This window comes from Typopeltis vanoorti, chromosome 2 (genome assembly GCF_054136105.1).
Source record: "Typopeltis vanoorti isolate ZY-2024b chromosome 2, IOZ_Tvanoo_1.0, whole genome shotgun sequence".
Classification (NCBI taxonomy): Eukaryota; Metazoa; Arthropoda; class Arachnida; order Uropygi; family Thelyphonidae; genus Typopeltis; species Typopeltis vanoorti.
This window is the reverse complement of record NC_143550.1, coordinates 174,039,456-174,056,017: the sequence shown is the minus strand read 5'-3', so window position 1 is coordinate 174,056,017 and position 16,562 is coordinate 174,039,456. Positions and strand designations below refer to the sequence as shown.

At 35.6% G+C, this 16,562-nt stretch overlaps 1 protein-coding gene across 2 annotated transcripts in view; it reads right to left on the bottom strand.

Moving 5' to 3' along the window:
- Positions 1–9,752: 9,752 nt before the first annotated feature.
- The window catches only part of LOC150109676 (low-density lipoprotein receptor-related protein 1B-like), a 361,753-nt gene continuing 354,943 nt past the window's right edge, over positions 9,753–16,562 (bottom strand). For both annotated transcript variants that reach the window (XM_090409647.1, XM_090409653.1), the window contains exon 26: positions 9,753–9,846. In XM_090409647.1, the coding sequence (XP_090265773.1) occupies positions 9,761–9,846 (86 nt within the window). In that variant the 3' untranslated portion in view covers positions 9,753–9,760. The remainder of the gene's footprint in view (positions 9,847–16,562) is intronic.

Below are 16,562 nucleotides of genomic sequence, written 5' to 3'. Positions count from 1 at the left end.
GCCTATGGTCCCACAGAAGGTTCTACTAAGGTAGAAGTGGAGGATTTTTTGATACTTTAGAAAAAGTGACTGACATAATGAAAAAGGAAAAGTTGGTCCATGTTAAGGATCTAAATAGCAGAGTAGGAAATGATTGTCAGACATACAAAAATATTTTGGGAAAATTTGGAGAAAAGAGCAAAGCTAATAATAATGGCAAATACCTGTTGGATTTCTGCTCAGGACATTTACTGGTTATTACTAACTCCATGTTCCAACATAAAAATGTGCACAAATTCACATGGAGAGAAGAGGCAAGGAATAAGAAAAGTCTCGTTGACCATGTTATTGTTGATAGTGATGTTTTCTCTCTGGTGCATGACACCAGAGTGCACAGAGGATTTGAAATTGGAAGTGTTCGCTGTTTAGTCTTGAGCAGGATAAAATTGAATTTCATATTGAAAAGAATAACATGTAAGAAAGTTTTAAAGCGAATAAAAGTTGAGCAGCTCTCAGATGTGAACTGTAGACTAAATTAAATTATAGAAGAAAAAATGAAAAATTTTGAGAACAGGAACCAAACCTTGGAGATTCAGTGGCAAGCCTCGAAGAAAACCCTGATTGATTCACCCAGAGAGGCATATGGTGAGGTTGTCTGCAAGGATAGAAAAATCAGAACTCCATGGTGGATACAGGAAGTTAAAGAGGCAGTGAAGGAAAAGAAGAAAGTATATCAAAAGTTCCTGGCAAATAAGTCAGCTTTTGCTCTTAGAGAATACAAAATTGAATGTAAGAAAGCAAAACACTGTGTAAAACTAACTAAACAAAAGTCATGGGAGGACTTTGGCAAGAACATAGAAAATAAATAAGAAGGTGGTAAGATATTCTGGAAGTTGTTGAAGAAGATTAGAAATGGAGGAAAGAATGCTGTAAAAGGAGTTAGGGATGATAAAGGTGACATGAAAACAGGAGAAAAAGATATCCTTGAAGTATGGAGTAATTACTTTGAAAAATTGCTAAATGAAACAAGCAGTGATAGCAAGGCGGTAAAAAACACTCAACAAGCATACAGTCAGGAATACATATCCATACTTGAAGTAGAAAAAGCCATCAAAGGCTTGAAATGCAGAAAGGCAGCAGGAAGAGATGATATTCGACCAGAAATGCTGAAGTATGGTGGTATAAAAGTCTTACAGTGGCTGCACTGAATAGTTCAGAAAGCCTGGACTGAGGGACGAATTCCCGATGAATGGAGTAGAGCTCTAATAGTACCCATATATAAAAGGGGAGATAAAACTGAATGTGAGAATTACAGAAGTATTTCCCTACTGAGTGTTCCTGGCAAGATCTATGCAAGTATACTTGAGAAACGATTGAGAAGAATTGTGGAAGAAAAGCTTGGTTAAGAACAAGCTGGATTTAGGTCAAATAGAGGCTGTCAGGATCAGATCTTCACTTTACGACAAATAGTCGAGAAAGCATGGGAATATAACAAAGATCTGTATTTAAGTTTTGTCGATTTGGAAAAGGCATATGACAAGGTGCCAAGAGAGAAGCTATTCAATACGCTGCAGTTATATGGTGTCAATGGGGCATTATATCAAGCAATACATAGTCTTTATTTGAGTTGTAAGTCAGCAGTTAGAATTGAAGAAAGTACATTATCTCCTCTGTTATTCATTATCTATATGGATCACATTATGAAGGAAAGTGGTATTAAACATATTATCAGAATTGGAGATGTTAATTTCAGCTCTTTGCATTATGCAGAAGATGTTATACTTCTAAATAAATCCGCTATAAGTTTCCAAGATTCCCTGACTAAATTGAATAGCTGTTGTAATAGATATGGTATGAAGGTCAGCATTAAAAAGACAAAGACAATGAAAATAGGTAGAATTGTTGAAAATATCAACTGTGTTGGGAACGGGGAACCTGTGGAACAAGTAAAACATTTCAGCTACTTAGGCACGATTTTTACTGAAGATGGTAAATTAAATATAGAAATAGACAAAAAACAACAAAGCTGATATAGTAGGCAGTCAATTGAATAAATTCATATGGAATAAGCGAGAAATTAGTTGGAACAATAAATTAGCTGTATACAAGACAGTGTTCAAACCAGTTTTAACTTATGGATCTGAGAGCTGGGTCAGAAGTAAAACACTTGACCAAAGACTAGAGACTGCAGATATGAGAGTCCTGAGAAGGATTATAGGTCTGTGTTAACAGATGGCATCAATGGCAATATCATATTAAAAAAGAGGATATTAGGAAAGAACTTGACATTGTCAGCATCCAGGAATGCATTAGCAGAGCTAATCTCAGGTGGAATGGTCACTTAAACAGAATGGGCGAAGAAAGATTAGCAAAACAAGTGTTCTTTGCACAGTTTGGCAGGAAAACGACCCAGCGGAAGACCATGATATAGGTGGATTGATACGGTACAAAGTGCCTTAGACAATAGAAATATAAGATCTGATATTCTTGGAGTCTTGACAAGTATCAGACTGATTTGGAGGAAAATTGTAGACAGGAAGTTAGTAATGATATAAATTTTTCATGTAGTACTATCATATCCTGTACATCTGTTGAGGGTACATGTCAGAATTTGATGATGATATATGTATTCTATATACCGGGTGATTATAAAATAATGTCAAGTGTTCAGAGCCCTCTAGCGAGTAATGTATTGGATGGAACACACCGATATTTGGTATACGTACGCAGTGGAACATGGGGATTCGATTTAACAAAAAAAAAAAAAAAGTACTAAAAGTCGTCAAAAGGGAAAATTTTGGCGCTGTTTATCAAGTAAAATGCATTAATTTGCATTACTGCGTTTATTGTGAATTATCATGCAATAAAAGGAAAACCTGTGAGATTTCTTATCATTCGTAGACGAACTGCTTTTCGATGCCTCTTACCTTACGTGAGTGTGCTTTGTTAGTCAAGCTCTATTATCAGTGGAACAATAATGGCAGTACTTGTCTTCGTGATTTTCGGCGTATGAAATATTTATGAAAAGGACCGATTAGCGTAACAAACTTACGAAAACTGATTCGCCGATTTGATACTACTGGAACTCTAGCAGTGCAGGTAGGCAGGGGACGCAAACCAATCAATCACCAACAAGTTGCAACTGCTATTGTGCAACAGGAGATGACAAATGTGCAGGGTACCAGCAGTGCATGAGCAATATACCGGCAAACGGATATCGCATACACAACGGTGTGGAAAATGTTGACGTTTTACCTCTATAAAATCAGTCATGTTCAAGAATTGCGCCCTGGTGATGCGACCACACGAATCGAGTTATCTTTGATATTCTTAGCACGCATGGAAGTGGATATGCATGGCCGTGGCAGATTATATGGTGTGACGAAGCGCACTTTTATTTGAACGGCGATATTAACACATGCAACTGCCGCATTTGGGCTGCAACTAATCCGCATGTGTCTGCAGATGCCTACCCACTCGCCCAAAGTCACAGTGTGGTGCGGATTTATGGCATCTGTTATCATCGGTCCATACTTTTAAGAGAAAAACTGCCAAAATGGACCAGTGACCTGTTCCGTCAATGCTAACAGGTATGCCAATATGGTACAGAACTTAATGGTTCCATAACTGCAGCAATGAGGATGTCTCGATTCGACCATCTTCATGCAGGATAGTGCACCACCCCACATTGGACTTCAGGTACAGAGTGTTTTGCAACAACATTTCTCTGACAGAAGAATCAGTCGTGCATTTCCCATGCCATGGCCACCGAGATCACCTGATCCCAATCCTTGTGACTTTTGGCTGTGGGGATTTCTTAAAAGCATCGTGTATCAGAACATGTACCCGATATTCCAACTTTGAAAGATCGAATAACGTTACACGTGAGACAAATCAATTCCGATATGCTGCGAGTCACTATGGAAAATGTCATGCACCATATGCAGTTCCTGGAACATCAGAATGGTGGTCATATTGAACCTCATTTGTAATTAACAATAAACGTTATGAAATTGATGTGTGCTGTCTCTCATTTGCCATTTAGTCATTCATTAGTCACACCTACTAAAATTAATTTGGCAGCACCAAAATTTTCCCTGTTGGTGACTTTTGGTACTGTTTTTTTCCCCGTTAAATCGAATCCCCATGTTCCACTGTGTACGTCTACCGAATACTGGCGTGTTTCAGTTTTAAAAGAGGTGTTTCATCCAATACATTACTTGCTAGAGGGCTCTGAACACTTGATGTTATTTTATAATCACCCGGTATATAATAAGATAAGCTGAAATTTGAAACATTTTCATGTCACTTTTTTTTGTCTTACTAGCCCGGAACTCGGGATGGGGGGCTCTACTAGATTAGAGCCCCCCCCCCCCCAGTTTGTGTATATATATATATATATATATATATATATATATATATATATATACACATAAAATTACAAACGGAAGTAAAATGAAGCTGTTTACCTATAACCTGCAAATGAATTATGCATTGGCCTTTAAAGATAAACTATAATACAGCCATAAAAGTTAAAGCTAATAATGCGATGTGTTGCTGCTTCCACTTACTAATATCCTCATGATAGCTCATTTCACTGCCCATGAGCATTACCAATACATTAAAAAAATAATAATAATAAAAAATCATCTGTATCCTAAGAAATGACATTAATAATAAAAATAAAAAAAGAGAAGAATTTAACCTTTTCTGCAACTAATTCTAAACAGACACCCAAAGAGCTGCTTACAGACATATATACGGAGAAACAGAACATACCACAACAGATATCACATGGTAAACATTGGGTTAATGACAATTCTACAAATTAAAGGAAGTTCAGAAATTTTGTAACTATTAGTGGATTCTTCTCCATTTGATAACCAAGTGGATAGATACCATGCATTGGTTATTTAATATACTTTCATCAGGCAGCAGAGCAAAAAAGTAAGGACTAGTGTTTCTTTACATTCCTTATAGCATATGATAAGGTCTTTCTCCTTTTAAGAATCTATCCAGCTTTGAACTACACTCCCTTTATATTATTCTAGTATTCAAAGGTGCAATAATATTTTTGTCTAATGTATTAATCTATTAATCTCGTAATAAACATAATGGATGTTTGTGATTGTCTGTGAAAATACTAATGGTGGTCGGCGGTAAATGGCGTTGGTGTAGTCTTTAGACTCCCTGGAGGTATTATGTAATAATAATAATAAACAGACCTTTTTGATATGATCTATAGGCAATTTTGTGAAATTTTAATAGCAGCAGTCCTAAACATTAAATTTCATTAAATTCCATATGTGAGAAATTGTCATTTTGTTGTTTTTGTGAAAATAATTTTTCCAATAAAAATAAGTTATACTGGGAGGGAAGGTATATCTTTTGTAACCTTGAAGCTCAAAAATGAAAATGACCACATCATAATTATTATCATTTGACCAAACATACTGCAGCAAGATCTGTTGTACAATTTCAGCTTGAAATTTTGAGGTGCATTTTGGACTGTCAATATTTCTGTTTTTGTGTGAGCTATTCGTGATGTAACATATTTTAATTCTTAAAACAATCCAGTCATATAGTACTTTGCAAAAATCTGATGAGTATATAGTAGTTATAATGCATATGCAGATTTATGACGTGTATACCAATATTTACAATTAATCCTTATTAAGGACTTCTCATGTACAAAATTATAAAAGCAGCTGCTTATAGAAGATAATATTCTCTTCACTAAATATTAATGTTAACAAATATGGTACTATTCAGTTTGTGATCATTTAAAATAACTCTGTGCAAGACTTTTGTGTATCTGTGTGTGCACATTCTTTTACAAAGCAGAGGAAAACATCGCTGAACAGCTCTAATCAATCCATCAATTAATGCACGCTAAGCAAATACAATAAACAATAGGAATAACTGTAATTAATCCAGCAGTTAGCTTAAATTTGAAAAAAAAAAAAAAAGCACATTATAAGCTATATTAGAGGATAAAATCAAAGTTAATTAAAAAAATCAATTGCTTAAATTTTTACTTAATGTCTAAACATTTGATTGAGAAATACAAAATATTATATTCAGGCAATGACAATCAAGGAAAAGAAGGAGTAGCCATAGTATTCAACACAAAATGTGAGGCTAATCTTCTTGAATGGCAGTCAGTCTCAAGTAGAGTAATGTGGGCAAATATCAGAATGGGGAATTGAACAATGAGACATATTTGTGCCTGTGGTCCCACAGAAGGTTCTACTAAGGTAGAAGTGGAGGAATTTTTTTGAGGCTTTAGAAAAAGCAACTGACACAATGAAAAAGGAAAAGTTGGTGCTTGCTAGGGATCTAAATAGCAGAGTAGGAAATGATTGTGAAAAATATAAAAATATTTTGGGAAAATTTGGAGAAAAGAGAAAAGCTAATAATAATGGCAAATATCTGTTGGATTTCTGCTCAGGACATAGACTGGTTATTACTAACACCATGTTCCAACATAAAAATGTGCACAAATTCACATGGAGAGAAGATGCTAGGAAGAAGAAAAGTCTCACTGACTATGTTATTGTTGATAGTGATGTTTTCTCTCTGGTGCAGGACACCAGAGTGTACAGAGGATTTGAAATTGGAAGTGATCACTATTTAGTCTTGAGCAGGATAAAATTGAATTTCATACTGAAAAGAATAACATGTAAGAAAGTTTTAAAGCAAATAAAAGTTGAGCAGCTCTCAGACGTGAATTGTAGACTAAAATACACAAAGATTATTGAAGAAAAAATTAAAGAGTTTGAGAACAGGAATCAAACCATGGAGATTCAGTGGCAAACTCTGAAGAAAACATTGATTGATTCTGCCAGAGAGGCATGTGGTGAGGTTGTCTGCAAGGATAAAAAAAATCAAAACTCCCTGGTGGACACAGGAAGTTAAAGAGGCAGTGAAGGAAAAGAAGAAAGCATATCAAAAGTTCCTGTCAAATAAGTCAGCTTGTGCTCTTAGAGAATATAGAGACAAATGCAAGAATGCTAAACACTGTGTAAAACTAGCTAAACAAAAGTCATGGGAGGACTTTGGCAAGAATATAGAAAATAAATATCAAGAAGGTGGCAAAATATTCTGGAGGTTGTTGAAGAAGCTTAGGAATGGAGGAAAGAGTGCTGTAAAAGGAGTTAGAGATGATAAAGATGACATGAAAACGGGAGAAAAAGATATCCTTGACGTATGGAGTAATTACTTTGAAAAACTGCTAAAATGAAACAAGCAGTGATGACAGCACAGTGGTAAAAAACACTGACCAGGCATGCAGTCAGGAATACATATCCATACTTGAAGTAGAAAAAGCCATCAAAGGCTTGAAATGTGGAAAGGCAGCAGGAGTAGATGATATTCGACCAGAAATGCTGAAGTATGGTGGTATAAGAGTCTTACAGTGGCTGCACTGCATAGTTCAGAAAGCCTGGACAGAGGGACGAATTCCCGATGATTGGAGTAGAGCTCTCATAGTACCCATATATAAAAAGGGAAATAAAACAATGTGAGAATTACAGAGTAATTTCCTACTGAGTGTTCCTGGCAAGATCTATGCAATATACTTGAGAAACGGTTGAGAAGAATTGTGGAAGAACAGCTTGGTGAAGAACAAGCTGGATTCAGGCCAAATAGAGGCTGTCAGGATCAGATCTTCACTTTACGACAAATAGTCGAGAATGCATGGGAATATAACAAAGATCTGTATTTAAGTTTTGTCGATCTGGAAAAGGCATATGACAAGGTGGCAAGAGAGAAGCTGTTCAATATGCTGCAGTTATATGGTGTCAATGGGGCATTATATCAAGCAATACTTAGTCTTTATTTGAGTTGTAAGTCAGCAGTTAGAATTGAAGGAAGTACAGGAAGATAGTTTAATGTTAAATCTGGTGTGAGACAAGGATGTACATTATCTCCTCTGTTATTCATTATCTATATGATCACATTATGAAGGAAAGTGGTATTAAACATGATATCAAAATTGGAGATGTTAATGTCAGCTCTTTGCTTTATGCAGATGATGTTATACTTCTAAATAAATCTGCTACAAGTCTGCAAGATTCTCTGACTATATTGAATAGCTGTTGTAATAGATACGGTATGAAGGTCAGCAATAAAAAGACAATGACAATGAAAATAGGCAGAGTCACTGAAAAACCTGTGGAACAAGTAAAACATTTCAGCTACTTAGGCACAATTTTTACCGAAGATGGTAAATTAAATATAGAAATAGAGAACAGAATCAGCAAAGCTGGTATGGTGGGAAGTCAATTGAATAAATTCATATGGAATAAGAGAGAAATTAGTCAGAACACTAAATCTGTATACAAGACAGTGTTCAAACCAGTTTTAACTTATGGATCTGAGAGCTGGGTCAAAAGTAAAACACTTGACCAAAGTCTAGAGACTGCAAATATGAGATTCCTGAGAAAGATTATAGGCGTGAACAGATGGCATCAATGGCAATATCATATTAAAAACGAGGATATTAGGAAAGAATTTGACATTGTCAGCATCCAGGAATGCGTTAGCAGAGCTAATCTCAGGTGGTATGGTCACTTAAACAGAATGGGCGAGGAAAGATTAGCATAACAAGTGTTCTCTGCCAGGTTGGCAGGAAAACGACCCAGAGGAAGACCAAGATATAGGTGGATTGATACGGTACAAAGTGCCTTAGACGATAGAAATATAAGATCTGATAATGTTGGAGTCTTGACAAGTAACAGACTGATTTGGAGGAAAATTGTAGATAGGAAGTTAGTAATGATGTAATTTTTTTCATGTAGTACTATCATATCCTGTACACCCCTTGAGGGTACATGGCAGGAATTTGATGATGACATTTGATTGAGCTATTTTTTTTACAAAAAAAAAAAAAAAATTAAGTAAAGATATTTGAATAGTGCTCAACTTTTTCATCTTGTCATGCAATTTGCGATAGCTACTGATCCCTTTATCAAGATTTTGGCAGACTTCGAAGCTCCGTTCCATATCAGGATCAGCATCAAACAAAATTTCCTTAGCATGCTCAATGTGATTGAAAACTACCTCAAGTTCTTTTGCAGTTAACTTCTTAGTCATAACATTCTTTTCTTGTTTGCACTCCTTATCTTCTTCTTTATGTCAGCTAAAAATTCTTCTAGTTGAAGATCATTCTTTGTTAACTGTTCTAAATGGGAATCGGGCAAGTTTCTCGCATCTAGACTATTCAGTTAAATTAAATCCAAGTTCTTTTCCAATTGTGCTGATTTATTCAATAATGTTAGATCTTGAATTTTGCACATGATAATCTAAGTGCTTTTTAAGAATTATATATTCACATGCATCTATGAGTATATTAGGGCCATTTATACCAATTATCAATTGAGAATTCTTGCACACCAGCATGAGTTGGCCATATTTGTCTAAGAAAGAGAACTTAGGTTTAAAATTCATATACAACAGCAGAAAGGCTATAGTCCTTTTGAAGTTAAGTTAGCTAGTCTTTGACAGAAGCAGAAAGGTTTCCATCAAAATAGGCAAACTAACTTGACTACAGTGCATAAAAATGTACAACCAATATCTGTTCCATATTAACTGTTGTGTTAACAGCTAATAAGATAGCATGGATGGTACTATGAATTGCAGGTATACCTGATTCTTCAAAATAACATGACAAATGTCTGTTAACGAGCATTAATCAATACTTATAATTCAAAAAGCAACAATGTTTTAAGAATTTAAATGCAAGAAATGGCTTTTACTTTTATTCCAGATACAACCTAACTTACCTTCTGTGAAGAGAAATGCATGCCACAAAAATGGTGAGCAGTAATACCAATGTAAGGACTACAGCAAGAATGAATGTATAGCCTAGAAAATATGTTGCGAGGAGGGATAAAAATGTTTCTATGTAATAAAATTTGAGATGGTTCACAGATTAAAAAAAGAATTATAAAAACCGTTAATAAATACGATAATAATATGATAGTAATAATAAATACGAGTCTGCTATTTTAAGCAGACTCATATGTCTAATGCATGGAATCACATTTTATGCCATATTTCCATACTAAACATGACAACTAATGCAGTGAAAATAACACACATAACTTCAGTAAAAATTATTAGCATAAAATTTTCAGTATAAAAACATGGAACAGAATAACATATAGAATGAAAAAAATACTTATATGCAAGACCAAAACTTTGTAAAGTAATAGTCAATTAATTCCTAGAATGATAATTAAAAACTGAGAAAGATAAGCAGATTGAAGAAGTATTATTTCCCATAAGGGAGATAAATGTAATTCATTGAAACTGTCTAAATTAGGACCACTGTCAGTGCCAGGTTATTTTGCACCCTAGGCAAAGTTTACAAGTGCATCCCTTATTTCACAAGTTGGATATTTTTTAAAATGAAATTTTAAATATAAAAAATAAAAATTATTTTGGCATGCTTTATTAATAATATACAAATATACAATATGTATAATATATGAAAATCGAATTGTAATTTTTCTTGCCTTCAATTTTGCAAAATTTTTAACGTTTCATGCCCCTAATATATGAAAATTGAATTGTAATTTTTCTTGCCTTCAATTTTGCAAAATTTTTAACGTTTCGTGCCCCTTCATGGCTTAAGGCCTAGGCGGTTGCCTAGTTTGCCTAAATGGTAACACCGGCCCTGATTAGGACAACCCGATAATGGATCACAGTTTTTGTTTTTTTGTAGAGCCATTCCATAGAGAGCTTATGTAAAGCTTCAGAAGGCTTCGAAAGGGAGCTGCATTTAGAGGAGATTGTTCTGTAAGGCCAGACTGTTCCGGATCATGAAATTTGATGTGCATTTAATGTTATTCAGAACAAACAGATGCAGATTTATTTATTTTTTTTTCTTCAGTTGTTGGGCTGAAGTTGATCAAGATGACTGCCTTCAAACTTTTGGAAGATTAATGCAGCAAAATTTGTTGAGATAAGGGGTGTTTCATAGTGGTCCAAACTTTAAATACAGTGTTTCCAACTCATAACATATACATAGTATACCAGTTTTCTTTCATCTAATCCTGTGTGAAAGAGTGTCCAAAACATGGTTTGCCCTCACTTGTCCATAATGATGTCAGCACATTATTTCTTGTGTTCTCTGAGGTAGACATTAATACATTTTTCCTGTCTGGCCATAATAGGCCAACTTACAGTTAAAGAGCGCTTCATACTCCTGGATGTTAAAGAGGATAGAAATTAAGCTTGCTAAGTTAAAACTTTTTTTTTTTTTTTTTAAATATCTGATCCACATATGAAAGGTCATGAGACCTATAGCACATTAGTGCCATGTGTGGGCAAGAAGAATAAAAGAGAAGAGGAGTCTGTTCACATTTTTTGCTTGAACAGCTGAGGATTGTAATCTTTGGGGAAGGCAGAGTGGGGAAGACCATTCCCAAGGACAGAAGTAGATGGAATGAAAGAGAAGGTAGTGAAGTTGGTTCAGTGAATTCAAAGATGGACTGTAAGAGGGTGTTGGTTAGCAGTGGCTCTTGATTTAATGATTTTGAAGAGTGGAGAAATAACAGTGGCCAATTCAGCAGAGCGCTCTCCATGAAAGTATCTGTAGAAGAGGCATAAGGCAGAAACTGAACATCTATGAGAGATGGACTGAAGTGGGTTTTGTGAGAGAGGGTTCATTAATTAGTCAGATTGCCCTCTTCTGGATACAATCAGAATTCTTAGGATTTTGGTGCACCACCGCAAATATGGGAGCAATATTCCATTGCTGGGTTGTGTGACAATACCATAACTATCTTTTCAGATGTACTCTGGATATATCAGATAGGAAGGGTAGTGCTTTGGTCTTGTTTATGTAAGTATCTTCAGGTGTGTATTGACTTTCTATAAATCAAAAAAGACAATACTAGTGGCCTGTCTTTCATCTGAAAGACAGGCAACCTAGTAGTTCAAGAAAAGGCAGAGAATTATTTGATTCTTTTTCTAACGTAAAGTGTATTTTAGGAACTTGGCTGTAGAGATGAGTTAAAAAAATCTAAAATAAAGCTGTATAACTGAGAGAAGACCTCCACATAGCCTTTAAAGGAATGCGGAGAACCGACCAGGGCTTCTGACTTAATGTCCAATCCTCACCTTCTTGTGGTGCACCCTGTTGGGTATCTACTTTGATACTGAACGAACGAGGATGGGCTGCCAATTTGGGATTTAGCCGACCAAATTGTATTCTTATTGGTTAAACCAAAATAAAAAATGATGGTACAACATGACAAAATTTCATGCCGGCTGAGGCGTCGGCGGTTAAACAAGGCCCCCGTTGTTTTCGCCAGGGAACCAGGGTGAACAGCGAAAAGTCAGCTACTGGAACAAATCTGAAAACAAACCCCAACTCAACATCACCAGAGTTAAAGATCGGTACTATCAACATAAGAAGCCTGAATGGCAAAGAAATGGAGCTAGCTGAGGAATTAGATAAGTACCAGATCGACATAATAGGGGTGACTGAAACAAAAAAGACCAAAACTGGTGAGATCTTTCTGAGCAATAAATACAAAATGTTATATTCAGGCAATGACAATCAAGGAAAAGAAGGAGTAGCCATAGTATTCAACACAAAATACGAGGCTAATCTTCTTGAATAGCAGTCAGTCTCAAGTAGAGTAATGTGGGCAAATATCAGAATGGGGAACTGGACAATGAGACTTATTTGTGCCTATGGTCCCACAGAAGGTTCTACTAAGGTAGAAGTGGAGGAATTTTTTGATGCTTTAGATAAAGCAACTGACACAATGAAAAAGGAAAAGTTGGTCCTTGTTGGGGATCTAAATAGCAGAGTAGGAAATGTTTGTGAGACATACAAAAATATTTTGGGAAAATTTGGAGAAAAGAGCAAAGCTAATAATAATGGCAAATATCTGTTGGATTTCTGCTCAGGACATGGACTGGTTATTACTAACACCATGTTCCAACATAAAAATGTGTACAAATTCACATGGAGAGAAGAGGCTAGGAATAAGAAAAGTCTCATTGACTATGTTATTGTTGATAGTGATGTTTTCTCTCTGGTCCAGGACACCAGAGTGTACAGAGGATTTGAAATTGGAAGTGATCACTATTTAGTCTTGAGCAGGATAAAACTGAATTTCATATTGAAAAGAATAACATGTAAGAAAGTTTTAAAGCGAATAAAAGTTGCGCAGCTCTCAGATGTGAACTGTAGACTAAAATACAGAAAGATTATTGAAAAGAAAATTAAAGAGTTTGAGAACAGGAATCAAACCTTGGAAATTCAGTGGCAAACTCTGAAAAAAACATTGATTCTGCCAGAGAGGCATGTGGTGAGGTTGTGTGCAAGGATAAAAAAAACCAGAACTCTCTGGTGGACACAGGAAGTTAAAGAGGCAGTGAAGGAAAAGAAGAAAGCATATCAAAAGTTCCTGGCAAATAAGTCAGCTTTTACTCTTACAGAATAGAGACAAATGTAAGAAAGCTAAACAGTGTGTAAAACTAGCTAAACAAAAGTCATGGGAGGACTTTGGCAAGAATATAGAAAATAAATATGAAGAAGGTGGCAAAATATTCTGGGGGTTGTTGAAGAAGCTTAGGAATGGAGGAAAGAGTGCTGTAAAAGAAATTAGAGATGATAAAGGTGAAATGAAAACAGGAGAAAAAGATATCCTTGAAGTATGGAGTAATTACTTTGAAAAACTGCTAAATGAAACAAGCAGTGATGACAGCACAGTGATAAAAAACACTGACCAGGCATGCAGTCAGGAATACATATCCATACTTGAAGTAGAAAAAGCCATCAAAGGCTTGAAATGTGGAAAGGCAGCAGGAGTAGATGATATTCGACCAGAAATGCTGAAGTATGGTGGTATAAAAGTCTTACAGTGGCTGCACTGCATAGTTCAGAAAGCCTGGACAGAGGGACGAATTCCCAATGATTGGTGTAGAGCTCTCATAGTACACATATATAAAAAGAGAAATAAAACTGAATGTGAGAATTACAGAGGTATTTCCCTACTGAGTGTTCCTGGCAAGATCTATGCAAGTATACTTGAGAAACAGTTGAGAAGAATTGTGGAAGAAAAGCTGGGTGAAGAACAAGCTGGATTCAGGCCAAATAGAGGCTGTGAGGATCAGATCTTCACTTTACGACAAATAGTCGAGAAAGCATGGGAATATAACAGAGATCTGTATTTAAGTTTTGTCGATTTGGAAAAGGCATATGACAAGGTGCCAAGAGAGAAGCTATTCAATATGCTACTTAGTCTTTATTTGAGTTGTAAGTCAGCAGTTAGAATTGAAGGAAGTACAGGAAGATGGTATAATGTTAAATCTGGTGTGAGACAAGGATGTACATTATCCCCTCTGTTATTCATTATCTATATGGATCATGTTATGAAGGAAAGTGGTATTAAACCTGATATTAGTATTGGAGATGTTAATGTCAGCTCTTTGCTATATGCGGATGATGTTATACTTCTAAATAAATCCGCTACAAGTCTGCAAGATTCTCTGACTAAATTGAATAGCTGTTGCAATAGATATGGTATGAAGGTCAGCAATAAAAAGACAAAGACAATGAAAATAGGCAGAATCATTGAAAATGTCAACTGTGTTGTGAATGGAGAACCTGTGGAACAAGTAAAACATTTCAGCTACTTAGGTACGATTTTTGCTGAAGATGGTAAATTAAATATAGAAATAGACAACAGAATCAGCAAAGCTGGTATGGTGGGAAGTCAATTGAATAAATTCATATGGAAAAATTAGTCGGAACACTAAATTAGCTGTATACAAGACAGTGTTCAAGCCAGTTTTAACTTATGGATCTGAGAGCTGGGTCAGAAGTAAAACACTTGACGAAAGACTAGAGACCGCAGATATGAGAGTCCTGAGAAAGATTAGAGGCATCAACAGATGGCATCAATGGCAATATCATATTAAAAACGAGGATATTAGGAAAGAACTTGACATTGTCAGCATCCAGGAATGCGTTAGCAGAGCTAATCTCAGGTGGAATGGGCGAAGAAAGATTAGCAAAACAAGTGTTCTTTGCACAGTTTGGCAGGAAAAGGACCCAGAGGAAGACCAAGATATAGGTGGATTGATACGGTACGAAATGCCTTAGACGATAGAAATATAAGATCTGATAATGTTGGAGTCTTGACAAGTAACAGACTGATTTGGAGGAAAATTGTAGATAGGAAGTTAGTAATGATGTAGTTTTTTCATGTAGTACTATCATATCCTGTACACCCCTTGAGGGTAGATGGCAGGAATTTGATGATGATGATGATTTTTTCCCTCAAGGCAAACACATTACCCATGTAGTATACCTAGATTAAAGACTTCATATAAAAATTAGCTAAAGAGAAGATGGGGAAGAGCCATAGCAACAGCATTAATTTGTAGATTTCACCTTGACATTTAAAGTAACCCAAATACATAGTAAATCTAAATAATTCAAAAATGTCAGACACAAAATTTTTTAACTCACCAGTCTCTCTTCATGGTATATTAGTAAATAAAGATGTGATATAAAAGCTAACCAGGATGTCTAAATATTTAAGGATGTGATTTTTCACTAAAGGTTGGAAATCAACATATTATATTTTTTAAATTAAAGCAAAAAAGTTATCTGTGAGAGGTGTGACTTCGCTATTTAGGACTGTTGGATCTTCTCATTCAGTGAGAGGATCCAACAGTCCTAACTAGTGCCCTGTGGGTATTGTGATGAAATCTTGCAAATGTACACCGCGATAAGGTAATTTACTCCCAAATTTTTTGTTAAGTGAGGAAGTTGAATTTGTGATGGATTATATTAAAAAAAGTGATCTTCCAACCTTCCTGATATTCATTTTCTATGTTCTTAACAGTCTTCCCATGGCTTTTATTTAGCTAGTTTTACAGTGCTTTGCTTTCTTATTTTTTTCTCTAAGATCACATGCTGACTTACTTGCCAGGAACTTACAGGCAAACAACCTTGCCGCATGACTCCCTGACTCAATCAACATTTTCTTCAGAGTTTGTCACCCTCCAAGGTTTAGTTCTCTTTTTTTTTTTTTTTTTTTTTTTTTTTTTTCAAACTCTCATTTTTTCTTGAATAATATTTGGACACTAATGCAGACAGTCAGAGAAATTAGATCATCAAGGGAGGAATGGAAAAAATGTGTGTGAAAGACTAACTTTATTGAATGCAAATGGTACTCGAGCGTCGGAAGCTAATGAGATTGTTCAGTTAATGAGTGCCCATTTTGCTAAGATATATCAACCAGGTGTATGTCACATGCTGTACAGGGCTACTACTATATTGGATGAAGAGTTAGAGGCTCATGAAAATGAGGTCGAAGAGCTGTTGCATAACCTGGATAAGAATTTGTCTATAGGGAAAAATGGAAAATCAACCTGTTTGTTAAAGAAATGTTCAGTCAAATTGGCTAGGCCTTTCACGTGTTCGCATAACTTGGGTCTAATGATACCACAGGAATGGAAGGGATGTTCCAATGTACAAGGGTGGTGTAAAAACTGATGTATCTAGCTATTGACTTATCAGTATCTCTGGTGTGGTGGTGAATAATTTA